This window comes from Musa acuminata, chromosome BXJ2-3, assembly GCF_036884655.1.
Source record: "Musa acuminata AAA Group cultivar baxijiao chromosome BXJ2-3, Cavendish_Baxijiao_AAA, whole genome shotgun sequence".
Taxonomy (NCBI): domain Eukaryota; kingdom Viridiplantae; phylum Streptophyta; class Magnoliopsida; order Zingiberales; family Musaceae; genus Musa; species Musa acuminata.
The window spans coordinates 33964453-33978267 of record NC_088340.1 but is presented as its reverse complement, the minus strand read 5'-3'; the positions used below and the strand labels follow the sequence as shown (position 1 = coordinate 33978267).

General features: G+C 42.0%; 1 protein-coding gene across 1 annotated transcript; it reads left to right on the top strand.

Annotated features, from left to right (window-relative positions):
- The first annotated feature begins 1538 nt into the window (after positions 1-1538).
- Positions 1539-10419, top strand: LOC135607818 (calcium-transporting ATPase 1, endoplasmic reticulum-type-like). Its single transcript, XM_065099920.1, has 8 exons — positions 1539-3324; positions 5170-5239; positions 5349-5470; positions 6044-6322; positions 6418-6795; positions 8477-8586; positions 8745-8973; positions 9583-10419. The coding sequence occupies exons 1-8, from the start codon at positions 1918-1920 to the stop codon at positions 10165-10167; spliced, it is 3180 nt and encodes a 1059-aa protein (XP_064955992.1). The 5' UTR covers positions 1539-1917; the 3' UTR covers positions 10168-10419.
- The last annotated feature ends 3396 nt before the right edge of the window (positions 10420-13815 follow it).

Sequence of the window (13815 nt, the reverse complement as noted above, 5' to 3'; positions counted from 1 at the left end):
AATGCATGTATACATTAGCACGAGCATTAAAATAAAGTCACATTAAAATCAAAGTCATGATAAAAATCCTAATCATTCATATCACCGAATAAATCTTTCTATTTATCTACTAAACTTAAGACTTAATATCAGGACACAGTTTCATGAAACATTCGAGCTAACGAGTCTATTCGGATGAGATTATTATTTGGTCTCAGCGATGTGAGACTATTTTCTAGAGGTGTATCCACTCTTACTGTTCCACGAATGCTACTTAACAATCACTTGAATCTTCACATCAATTTTCATTCATAAATCTAATAGAAACATATTATCCACAATTATGCATTCAAGCATGCATTATACTAATTAACAATTACATGTACATTAACATACGGATTAATTTTAATCTAGTTAACAATTATGTACACAAGCATGCATGTGGAGATAGATACATGTACATCAACATTAAGAAAGATTCATATACGATCAATTTATACAGTGTAATGCCTCTTTATACAGAGAAATTTAATTCATGAGTTAGATTCTAATAATCTGTTTCACGGATTCCTTAAACAACAATTCCACTAATACATAAATATTTTTGAATATTTCAGTTAGAATATAGTGTTATCTTTCATTCATGAATATAATTGTTTGTCGCTCTAACTAATTAAAAATATTTCTTTTTAGATCGCTTCTTACAATGCAACTGCGATAAACAACATAAAACGTCAATCATCTTAGTATCCTAAAATCTTACATAGTGTAAGATTGGATGAAGCTCCTCAATAATAGGATGGTGCTACACCATACTTCGTGACAAAAAGAAGATCTAATTTGAATTGTTTTTAGATTTTATTATTGAGTACTACAATGTCACATAAATAAGATAAAACTAACTAGATTTATGACATGAGATATTAGGTTTAGGTTTGGATCAAATATATTTGAATAAAAAATATATAAATCAAATACAATCTTTATGCTTTCACTTCTCTCATAAATATAATTGATTCTCTCACATAAAGTGTATATATTAACCAAATGTTCCCCTCAATAAAAACAAAAAACACCCAAATAAGACATCATAAGTGGGAGTGATGCCCTCCTCATACATAAGTCATAAATGACAAATCTAACAAGGAATCGTCTTCCTCTAAACCATCAATTGGATCTCATCATCCTCTGACACTCACTCTATTTGTATTATAAGTCTGCCGACTTTCAAACAATTAAAAATGAAAGCCTTTATGTGCATACGACACACATCACCTACTTCGGTTATAAACTACATGCCACGTGGATCCGATCACGAGACGACACGTCACCTAACATTTTCTGATCGCGTCGGGCCACGGTGGCCCTCGGAAGTTTCCCGAAAGTTCCAGCCTTTGAACTTTCTCACCCACAAAATACACGAGTGGGTCCCACGCCGCCCGCGCCATTGACCCAATCGCGAGCGGGTGAGGGAAACAAAGGGTTCGGTAAGTGGTCGCACGTCAGTCGGGAATTAATGCTGTAATGGCGTTATAAGAACGGTGTGGGTCCCAAGGGCCTATCTCGCCTCGCCAAGCCGTTGCTTTTCCCGAGGGCCGATCGCTTGCTTTGAGGGATCGCTGTTCCCGTCGTAGTGAGACAGCGCTACGGGAGCGAAGAACTCCGACCCAAGACGTCTGCTTCGGATCGCAAGCCCGTTTTGATTTCCCTCCCATTTTCGATTTGTTCTTCATGACTGGGATTGCTTGATCGGTAACTGGGCCTCATGTCGGTGAAAGATTAGGGATTTCTTTCTTCCTTCTGGCGGGGAGATTGTTGCTAGGGTTTCTGGATTTGGGATTTTAGATCGGTCGGTTGATTACCGGAAGCGTGGGTTCGAGGGATCTGTAGAAAAGATTGGTTTCTAGTTTAGGGATTTCTGGTCGGAACGTGGTGGGGATGGGGAAAGGAGGGCAGGATGAGCGGAAGAAGGGTGGATTGGATCCCCCGACCACGAGTTTTCCGGCCTGGGCAAGGACCGTCCAGGAGTGCGAGGCTGAGTTCAAGGTTTCGGCAGAGTACGGGCTCCGATCCGATGAGGTGCTGAAGCGACGGGAGATTTATGGGTTGAACGAACTCGAGAAGCACTCTGGGCCGTCGATCTGGCAGTTGGTTCTCGAGCAGTTCAACGACACGCTGGTCCGGATCCTCCTTGTGGCTGCCGTCGTCTCCTTTGTGCTCGCTTGGTACGATGGGGATGAAGGTGGCGAGATGGGGATCACTGCCTTTGTTGAGCCGTTGGTGATCTTCCTTATTCTGATAGTGAATGCGATCGTTGGCGTTTGGCAAGAGAACAATGCCGAGAAGGCACTTGAGGCCCTGAAAGAAATCCAGTCTGAGCATGCTGCCGTTAGAAGGGATGGGAATTTGATTCCGAATCTGCCTGCTAAGGATCTTTTGCCGGGTGACATTGTGGAGCTCAAGGTTGGAGATAAGGTCCCGGCAGATATGAGGGTTTTATACCTGATTAGCTCCACTGTGAGAGTAGAGCAAGCATCTCTTACCGGAGAGAATGCTGCTGTGAATAAAACCAACCACCATGTTGAGCATGAAGACATAGATATCCAAGGGAAGGAATGCATGGTTTTTGCCGGTACCACTGTTGTGAATGGCAGCTGTGTCTGCTTGGTCACACAGACGGGCATGAACACTGAAATTGGTAAGATTCATTCGCAGATCCATGAAGCTTCACAGAACGAGGATGATACACCATTGAAAAAGAAGCTGAATGAATTTGGAGAGGTCCTTACGGCTATAATTGGAGTAATTTGTGCTTTGGTTTGGCTTATCAATGTGAAGTACTTCTTTACCTGGGAGTATGTCAATGGCTGGCCAAGCAATTTCAAGTTCTCTTTTGAAAAGTGCACTTATTACTTTGAGATTGCTGTGGCCTTGGCTGTTGCAGCAATCCCAGAAGGGCTGCCTGCGGTGATCACTACTTGCTTGGCACTGGGTACACGGAAGATGGCACAAAAGAATGCCCTGGTCAGGAAGCTTCCAAGTGTTGAGACTTTGGGTTGCACAACTGTGATATGCTCTGATAAGACTGGGACATTGACCACAAACCAGATGTCTGCTGTAAGGCTTGTTGCAATGGGGCGCTGGACAGATACACTTAGAAGCTACAAAGTGGATGGTACCACATACGATCCTCATGATGGGAAGATCTATGATTGGCCAGCCACTAGCATGGATGTGAATCTTCAAATGATTGCTAAGATTGCAGCTGTCTGTAACGATGCAAGTATCACTCAGTCAGGACATCATTTTGTTACCAGTGGTATGCCGACAGAGGCAGCTTTGAAGGTAAGAATACATATGGTCGCTTCCTGCCAAAGTTCATTCCTATTAGTAATTTTTAACTCAATATCAATTATCTAGTTCTTCTTAAAAATAATGTAAAGTTTTTGTAGCCAAGTTTCATGGATTCCTTTCGACTGTAAATAGGGGGATCTAGCTAGAATATAGGGCGATAGGCCCCCACTGACTTCTATTCGTTCCCCAACAAGTGGATCTTAAGGTTCGAAAGGAAGACTTGGGTGCAAGGAGAAAGGAGATAAAGACCAGAACGGAACTCTGCCTCTTCTTCTCTAGGTTCCGTTTCCGTTTCCGTTCCTAGCGAGCTAACATCAAACAATTCCCTTCCAAACTATCCTACTGCTATTCGCTTGCCAATCACCTCCAAACTCAAAACAAAGAAAGCCCAGTTGGGATGGCAAAAGAAGGATTCCCATTCCCCTGCCTGGCAAGAGACTGCATGTAAAGATCTAACAATCGAAGGAAGCGCTTACTTCACGTAGTAAAGCCTCCAACTCGATGAAGTACACTCTCAGCGAGAAAGAATGAAAGTGGAACTGCCAACTCAAACCGACGGTAAAGGAACTCGCACTATTGATACGTGTCAAAATACTTACATACTTACACTTTTGGGAGGAGCGGAAATCCAATTCTGGAAAAGGGACTGCACCAATCCGAACTCACAAGGTAAGGCGGGTCACCTATTCCCTCAGCTGGCACAACAGCAAAGATATGGCCCACAGCTCGCTAGAAACTTCTTCTAAATAAAAGGGCTTTACTTAAGAGTGCAATTATATGATATGGGCTTAGCCTTAGGAGCTTACCTTAGTGCTTCCAATGAATCAAAAAGATTATGATCAGAATTACGACTGGCAATCGACTTTCTTTATCATATAATATGAGAAAGCACTTTCGTTAACTGTATTGTTTATTCGCTTGTGACTTAATAGAATTGAAGGAAGAGGGGGGAGTGCCAACTTGAAGGGATATCTACCCTTTTTACGGTATGTTGAAAGTCAAAAGTCAACTATAGACATTTAAGCTTTTTTAAGTCACAGTAAGAAGGTATCTGTTTAAGTTCATCTATATCTGTTTCATAAGTTTAGATATATCTGTTTAAGTGAATCTATTCTCCTCTCCTCTCTTTGGGGTTATGTTATCCTGAGCCCCCCCACCACTGCAGTCTTAGTGTGATTCCGTCTAGCACTAGCAAAAGAGAGTGGCATTCCCCTTGGTTTCACCCGGCCGATAGAAGGTTAGATTAGGAAGTGGAATTCTGCTCTAGGCGAAATACAAAGAAGGATCTTCTTTCTTTCTTTTCCAGCCCTGATTCGGCCTTAGCTTAGTTACTAAGGAAGCGGATCTCTATCTACAGGGATTCTAGACTTACCGGTATTGGAAAGTCGCTTCTTTCAAACTTAGCCTAGCCTATTTGGTTCTTGGGTTTTTTTTGTTCCTGATGACTGCCCTAATACGTTCTTTCGTTCATTGACATCACAAGGCTTGTTTTGAAGTGCTTAGGATTTTTAATTTAAAAATGAGAAGTTGAGTCCTTGCCTAGGTGAAATACACTATGCACCTTTTTAATTAAGTAATTAATGACAGAGGTAAGTTTAGAGTATCATAGCATGAGTAATTTTCAGCAGTTATACTAGACAACATACTATAAAATAATTATCTGTTCTATTTTGCTCTTGCTACGAAACTATTAGTTAGTAGATAAGCTGTGTGTATCTCTATTTGAGTCGTATGTATTCAGATGTGACTTGAGAGGTATGCATGTAATTTGGTTTTTTTGATTTGATATTTACTTGACCTATCTTTGTTGATGAATGGTGAATATATATCGATCAGGTTTTGGTTGAGAAAATGGGACTTCCTGGAGGATATGATCCTTCTTCATTGGACTCGGCTGAAATATTAAGTATGTTTGAAGCCTTAAGTGCAGTTTATAATTCAATGATGTAGTTCAGATTTTTTTGCATGCATGCATGGCAGTCTATTTATTAATTGACATCTTTTTATAATTGGAGGGTGCTGTAAATGGTGGAATGGAATTGCCCAGAGGGTTGCAACTCTCGAGTTCAATCGCACTCGAAAATCAATGGGAGTTATTGTGAAATCAAAATCAGGAACCAATTCTTTACTTGTGAAGGTATTTCTCGTTTTCTATCCATCTAGATAAAGATTATTTGGAATCATTCTCTGAATGTAACTGATGGACAAATAACCATTTGTGTTTCTTGGCATCCATGTTGAGCATGTTGGTGCATCTTATTCATTGAGAAAATTTGGTACCAAATATATAGATAATGTACTGCTTTTAAGCTCCTGGCATCTGGCATATCTATATTGTGCTAGTATAGTATGAAGTCACAATGGCCCATATAGCTTATGCATCCATTGTCCTAGGAGAATATCCATGATATACGGACTGTGAAAACACTTGATGTTGGTTTTATCTGCTGATGAGGTTCTATTTTTGGTGTATGTTAAAAGGGATTTTTCTTTCTCTTTTACACTGTTATCTCTTTCTATTTCTTAGTCTGTTGTGGATGTATAATTCGTTCCTACTTTGTTTCTCCTAGACATATTAATTATTCTGCATGCTTTGCAGCTATTAAGTATTTGGAAGCTCATACGATACTTTATCATTTGAACTTCTCTGCAGTATCATCTGGCTGGAAAATCTTTACTATAATAAATAATCAAAGTTACATTGTGGCAGGGTGCGGTGGAGAATTTGTTGGAAAGAAGTACCTACATTCAGCTGCTTGATGGTTCTGTAGTGTTGTTAGATGACAATTCAAAAAATCTGATTATGAATGCTCTGCGTGAAATGTCAACAAATGCATTGCGCTGTTTGGGATTTGCCTATAAGGATGATCTAGCCGAATTTTCAGCATATGATGGAGGAGACCATCCAGCTCATAAACTTCTTCTTGATCCATCAAATTACGCATCCATTGAGACTGGTCTCATATTTGTTGGATTAGTAGGGCTGAGGGTGAGATATCTTGTTTGAATGAGTCAGTCACTGAGTCTTTTCCTTTATGTGCTCTCCAGCCTTTGTCTGTATTCTGATTTTTGGAATCATTCTAGGATCCTCCACGAAAAGAGGTTTACAGAGCAATTGAAGATTGTAGAGCAGCTGGCATCCGTGTAATGGTCATAACAGGAGATAACAAGGAAACAGCAGAAGCAATTTGTCGCGATATAGGCGTATTTTCACCTGATGAAGATATACATTTGAAGAGCCTCACAGGCAAAGAGTTTATGTCATCCAATGATAAGAAGGCAATTCTGAGGCAAAACGGTGCTCTTCTGTTCTCTAGAGCAGAACCAGGGCATAAACAAGAAATTGTGAGATTGTTGAAGGAAGATGGCGAGGTTGTTGCAATGACAGGGGATGGAGTAAATGATGCTCCTGCTCTGAAAATGGCAGATATTGGTATAGCGATGGGCATTGCTGGGACAGAGGTCTGTTCTATCCTGCTTCTTATTTGTTCTTTTATTCGTTTTGTTCTTTGTAATTGTGTATTGTGGTATACGAGTAAGAATTTTCCCATGAGATATGGTGAAATCATCATATCAACAATGATTAGCAACATAGTGTTCGTTAAGCTATATCTTTCCTTAATATCTGTTTCTATGATTTGTTAGCATTGACCTTCCTAATTAGGGTTATTCCAATTCATGGAGAAAGGCCTCCCAAGGTGACTAATGAGAAATAATCTACTTAATTGCTAGAAGGTAGCAAGTATTTTACAAAAGTGAAATAAGATGCCTTAAGAAGGTCTTGAAATGCTTACTCGCAGGCTTTTGTCTTCTGTGCCTAATTACTTTTGAACTAAATCTAGGAAAAGTGAAATAGAATCACTCTTATTTATTCTCAGTGGCTCTTCCTAAATATTTCACAGCCTTTAGCTTATTTCTTTGCTCAGGCATAATTTGTAATTTCTTTTATGGTGGAACAATTTTCAGTTCTTATCGAGAAGGGAACTGGGATACTTTGTTTACAGAAATCAATATGAATCTTTTGGGGTGAACTGTTCTATAAATGTCATTAAAGATTTCAAATATATGTTTCTAAAGAAATAACTTATGTTTTTTAGTTAGTGGAAGGTCATATGTCACACTTAAGCTTCTTGTCTGTTATAGCCGAGTGACCTGTGTAGGGATTTCAAACCTCGGTTTGGCATAGCACCTTAATTGATGGCCTTGACTTTCTAGCAAAAGCTTGTAGTGCAGGCTTCATTTGCACATTCCCAATTGTTCTGGCCAAAGTATTTAAATCTCAGTGCAATAACATTTTAGGTAACTAATCATTGCTATACCAGATGATCTACTGATCTGTACTGCTTGATATCAACAGAAAAATAATTAAAAAACAATTCAATACTGATCGGTTTTGATCTATATAGTCCAGTACCAGTTCTTCTTAAGAAAGGTAATTACTGGGCAGTATGTACCACTTCAACCAGTATTTGGTTCCATGATGTGTAGGGTTTGGACTATTTCTTTTAGTAGCATTCCTTCTCCTTTAGGCATGACCTAAGTTTGTAAGGAACACAATTTGAAGTTTCAGCCATAGCCGGTGGCCAGATTGAAATGTTTTAATAATCTTGACATTTCAGCAAATCTGGATTTTTTTTACTACTTTGCTTACAACATTGTTAAAAAAATAAAGAAAATAATGAAAAGGGAAATCAATGGAAAGAAAAACTAATTATTTTTCCTTCTGGTTACTGAAAATAATGTTTGATGCAATTTTATGATAACATGAATTTAAAATTGAACAATTGCATGAAGCTATTAAAAAACTAAATTTTAATTAGTTTAGAGCAATTGAAGTTCATTAAGCCATAAGAAAATAATTGAAGTCCCATAGACTTCTATTTGCTTTATCCGCTTAAAAATAATTGTTTGTGTTTCTGCTGACTGAAATACATGATCCTGATCTGAGATGCTTGATGACTACTGCTGGATGGTTATACTTCTTCCTTTTTCTCTATGCTGTTAGCCATCTGAATACTTGTACGGTCTTATGATTTTGGTGATGGTGAGTGTTGTTTAATGAGTTATAAGGCAAGGGCCCGTCTGCCATATTAGTTCCCTGCATCAGCTGTCTTTTAGTATCCTTGAGTATTTCTTCTTCCAGGTTGCTAAGGAAGCCTCAGATATGGTGTTAGCAGATGACAATTTCAGCACGATAGTGGCAGCTGTTGGTGAAGGAAGATCAATTTACAACAATATGAAAGCGTTTATAAGGTCTTAACTCTTTCCTTCTGTTCACTCATTCAAGCCATCTATCTGAGGCTATTTATCAGATGTATAATTATATCTTTTTGATCATAGGTCTTGATGTTTTATGTACCTTGCAAAATTTCTTTGATGATCTTATGTACACGTCTCTTTACTAATTGCAGATACATGATCTCCTCAAATATTGGTGAAGTTGCTTCCATTTTTCTAACAGCAGCTTTAGGCATTCCTGAGGGGCTGATACCAGTTCAACTTTTGTGGGTCAATCTTGTTACTGATGGCCCTCCTGCAACTGCTCTTGGATTCAACCCACCTGATAAAGATATTATGAAGAAACCACCTCGAAGAAGTGATGATTCACTAATTACTGCATGGATTTTATTTCGTTATATGGTGAGTCATTCTTTTTTATTGTGATTTATATTATTAATGAGTTTGCAATGAACATGAATGGACTCTATCAATACATCATGGATTTTGCTGTTATTTGATGCCTAAGCCAGATCCTAATTCTGATTTCCTCTGAGGATGAACCTCTGCCTCCTGCTTTGACTTGACTTTGATTCAGTTTCTACCTTGCTTGACGATGGCTTGATTTTAATCTCCTGCTTCTGTTACATACCATAAACTATGGTTATTTATACACCCATATTTCTTATCAATATTAGTGTTGTCCAACCTATATGTGAAGATGGCCACTAAAGTAAGGGGGTGGAGATTTAGAAAATCTTGAACTTTGGGAGAGGGGATAAAGCTTTCGGATAATAATGTTTTTGCAGCCAATCCACCATAGACTTCAGTTTTGCCTATAGATTGTACTTTCATAACTTTTATCTTCCAATTGACTGACTAGGAGTCATTTAATGGAAATTAGAGACATGAATAGGAGCTGAGGTGTTGTTGCATGCATTACTAGTTGCACCTTCTACCGAAAATTTATATGCTCATAAATACGGTGCCTGCTTCATTCATGGCAGCTGACTCTTATAATTCCTTGTATAGGTGATCGGGCTATATGTGGGGATTGCCACTGTAGGTATCTTCATCATATGGTACACTCATGGTTCCTTTATGGGCATTGACTTGAGTGGTGATGGCCATACTCTTGTAACCTATGCTCAGCTTTCTAACTGGGGAGAATGCTCCTCATGGGATGGCTTCAAGGTCACTCCATTCACTGCTGGTTCACGTCGCTTCACCTTTGACACTAATCCCTGCGACTATTTCCAGACTGGTAAGGTGAAGGCAATGACCCTCTCGCTCTCCGTCTTGGTGGCCATTGAAATGTTCAATTCCCTTAATGCATTATCGGAAGATGGGAGCCTCCTGAGCATGCCTCCCTGGGTTAACCCGTGGCTTCTCTTGGCCATGTCAGTCTCATTTGGATTGCACTTCTTGATACTATATGTCCCGTTCCTGGCCCAAGTGTTTGGAATAGTGCCTCTCAGTTTCAACGAATGGCTCCTGGTGTTCGCGGTTGCACTTCCGGTGATCCTCATCGACGAGGTTCTCAAGTTTGTAGGGCGCTGCACAAGTTCTTCAGGTGCCAGGAGACGATCTGCATCCGCAAAACACAAGGATGAGTAGATGCTAACAGATTTGGAGATGCATTTCGACAATTTTGCGTCACCTCGGAAGGTAAAGGTTGTTCTGGTCCCTCATTCAGTTTGAGAATTAGGCAACCGGGATCTGTTCAGAAACCCACCTGGCAATGAACTTATATTGGATTTGGAGATTCTCGATTTTTAAGAAACATTTTTTTGTCATGCTGGATTACACAGATCCATTTCATTGGTAATACTTATGATGTTAATGTTATTACGAGGGGAAGTGTGATAAGACCCTAAAGTCTTAACGTAGGCTCTGATACCAAATGATAAGATCCTAAAGTCTTATCGTCGAAGAAAGGGGAGAAATGAGATGATAATGATCACTTCGAGGGGATCGGTCTCCTAGGGTTGTCCAAAGACATAATAGTATTTTTCATAGATTACTGAAAAGAAGCAGTTACATCTCTATTTATAGAGTTTCACCCAGAGTCCATCAGGACTTGAACTCTAATAATAAATAAATATTAGATAAATCTCTACTTGACTCTAACTGAACCAAATCGACTTAATAAATAAATGGATTAAACAGACTCAATAAACATTATTCAAAAGCTCAGAAAAATGGTCCTAACAGTTCCTCCCTCTTCAAATCAGCCTTGTCCTCAAGGTTGAGCAGCATCAATCTCGGGGAGCTTGTCTTTTAGCACTTCAGTCATAGGTTATCTGTAACGCATCATAACTCGTTGATCAAGTAAGTATGATCTCCACTTTTTAATAGTGTAAGTAACAAGTCGGTCTTTCAATGTAGCAATCGTTGCATGAAACTTCTGGCCCTGTATAATCAATTTTATCTTTAAACCTTTGCTATCACAAGTGAAAATCCGTCCATCAACGATCTTTACTTCGAATCTGTCATAGTCTTCAATGTGGTGGGCCAATCGGTCAACAATCTCACTGTCCATAAAATTATTAGTGCTATCGGTATCAATCAAAACTATAACAGGCTGATGTTCCAGAGTTTCGCCAACTTCCATAGTTTGCGGGTTAGAGTAGTCGGTTAATGCATGTCTTGTATATATGGTAGGTCCAACATCTTCATTAGAATTTATACCTTCATGATCGGAGTCCACATTCTTAGCTTTCGGTTCCTCTCCAATTGGTTCAATCATCAAAAATTGCCCTTGTTTACATCGGTGCTCCATACTCCATTTTTCATCATAATACAAACCCCTTGCTGATCTTTCCTTGCTAATTTTTTTCTCATGTAGATTTGTAAATGAGATCGCAACTATCATAGTACGGGGTTGACGAGCCTTAACTTCACACCGGATCTCTGGAATAAGTCATTCAATAAATGTATCCAGAAGTTGTCGGTTCGACCAATCTCTAGCTTGATTTGATAATCTTTCAAACCTACTCTGATATTCTAACACTGTAAAAGTTTGATGAATTTTGGCGAGCTGGCAATCAATATTCTTATATTCGGATGGGCCAAAGCGAACAAGAAGCCCTCTTTTGAACTGCTCCCACGAAGGAACTCCGTGAAAAGTTTCATACCAATCGTACCACTGGAGTGCATCTCCCTCGAGTTGGATTGAGGCCACTTCTACCTTGGATTCTTCTGAGGTTCTGTGAAAACGGAAAACATTTTCTGCCTTAGAGATCCAATTGGTCGGATCTCCATCTTTCCATCTCGAAAATTTCATCTTCATGTGTGAGTAATTTGTGTCATAAGGCTCCCCAGTAAGTCCTTTTTAAAATCATTAAGTACTTCTTATAACCGGTTCTCAATTCTAATTTCCAATGCTTCCATTTGTGCTTTCACTGAGTTATCGGTGGCCATTGCGTATGACTGCAAATCTGTAATCTCAACTCCTGTTTTTGGTGTCGGTCAAGGGCATCAATACTGTCGATGCGAAGTTGCCGAGGAGGTGGACGCCAATGACAGTGCTGCAGTCGCTGCGTTGGAGGAAGAGTAGCTACCCTGTTTCTATCGTTGCGTGTGGTGAGAGCACCGGGGTTGGAAGGCGATTGCGTTGATGTGACTGTAGCTGTTGCGACCCAAGGGGCGATCGCCGAGCAACGGGGTTGAGGCTGCGGTGATGGCAACCTGTGGTTGTGGCAGAATATGCTAAGCAAGGGGGAGGCAGCGTTGATGCGACCGAGGTTGAGAAGAGGAATCGATGTTGCGTGCGCTGCTGGGGTTGAGGCAAGGCAACGTACTTGCTGTTGTTGCTGCGTTCGCTGTTGGAGGGCGACTGCTGCAGAACGAGGGGTTGGTCGTTGGCCGGGAGCGACGACGGTGGTTACAATCGACAGCTACGGCAGTAGAGGGTGCCACTGTTTTTGTTGCTGCGTGGTGGTTCTGTTTTTGTCGCACCACCGAAGGAGTTGGCCGGAAGGATCACGAGCGGTTGAGGAGAAGGCTGCGGTGGCTGGAAGCACCGGTGGTCACTGGCCGGAGCGCAGCGTTGGCGGTGGAGAAAAAGGCAGCGAGCATCGTCACTGGCCGAGAAGTTGCGATGCTGGAGATGGGAAACGGGGTGCTCTGTTTCTATCGCACCACAGCCGGAGCCGCTGGCGATGCTGGAAACGGCAGCGTGGCGGTGATCGTGCGGTCGAGAAGCAGCGGTAGCGGTGGAGAAGGAGGAGTCGGCGGTGTCACGGTTGGGAACAAGGGCAACCAGTGAGTTGCCCTGTTTCTGGCACTACGGATGCAGAGCAAGGAGGATCGGCTGCTGGAAGGCGTGCGACGGTCGTCGCACGGTGGCCCGCAGCGGTGATGGGTCGGCTGGTCGGCAACGGCGCTGGAGGGAAGAGGAGTGCTGGAGGCGGCGCGGCTGGTGGAGGCGTGGCTGCGATCAACGAGGGGCTGCGGCAACAGAGGAACTCTGTTTCTGCAACCGTTGCAACGAGGGGCTGCGGCTGCGACCCAAGGGGGGGACACGGCTAGGGTTGCCGTAGAGAGGCAGCGGTGGTGGCGCGACTGGGAGCAGCGTCACCAACGATCGCCGAGGAGAAGAGTCGAGCGGCTGCGGTGCGACGCAAAGGGAGGCGGGCGACGGCAGTAGGGCTGGGATGGACGCTGGCAGCGTCGTCTCCTGGCCGGGGAACAGCGGCGGTGGTGGTCGACGGCCGGGAAGCGGGGCGATGGTGGGCGCTGGCCGGAGAGCAACAGCGGCGGGTGGGCTGGCCGGAAGCAGGGGACGCAGGGGTGGCTGCGGCTTCTTCTTCCTCTCGTGTTTCTTCTTTTCTTTTTCCTTCGTTTTTTTTTTTTTTTTTTTTTTTGGTGCGAGATGAGGCAGCAAGAAGGTTGAGCGGTGGTCGAAGGTCGCTGGCCGGGGAAACAGCGACAACGGTGAAGAAAGAGTTGCCTTGTAGTGGTGGTGCGGAAGAAGGGAAGCAAGGTTGCAGCGGGTTTCGCCAAGGATCGTTGCTCTGATACCAAATGATAAGACCTCAAGTCTTATCGTAGGCTCTGATACCAAATGATAAGACCCTAAAGTCTTATCGTCGAAGAAAGGGGAGAAATGGGATGATAATGATCACTTCGAGGGGATCGACCTCCTTAATCGCTTCGAGGGGATCGACCTCCTTGATCGCTTCGAGGGGATCGACCGGCCCTCCTTGATCACTTCGAGGGGATCGACCCTCCTTGATTACTTCGAGGGGATCGACCTCCTAG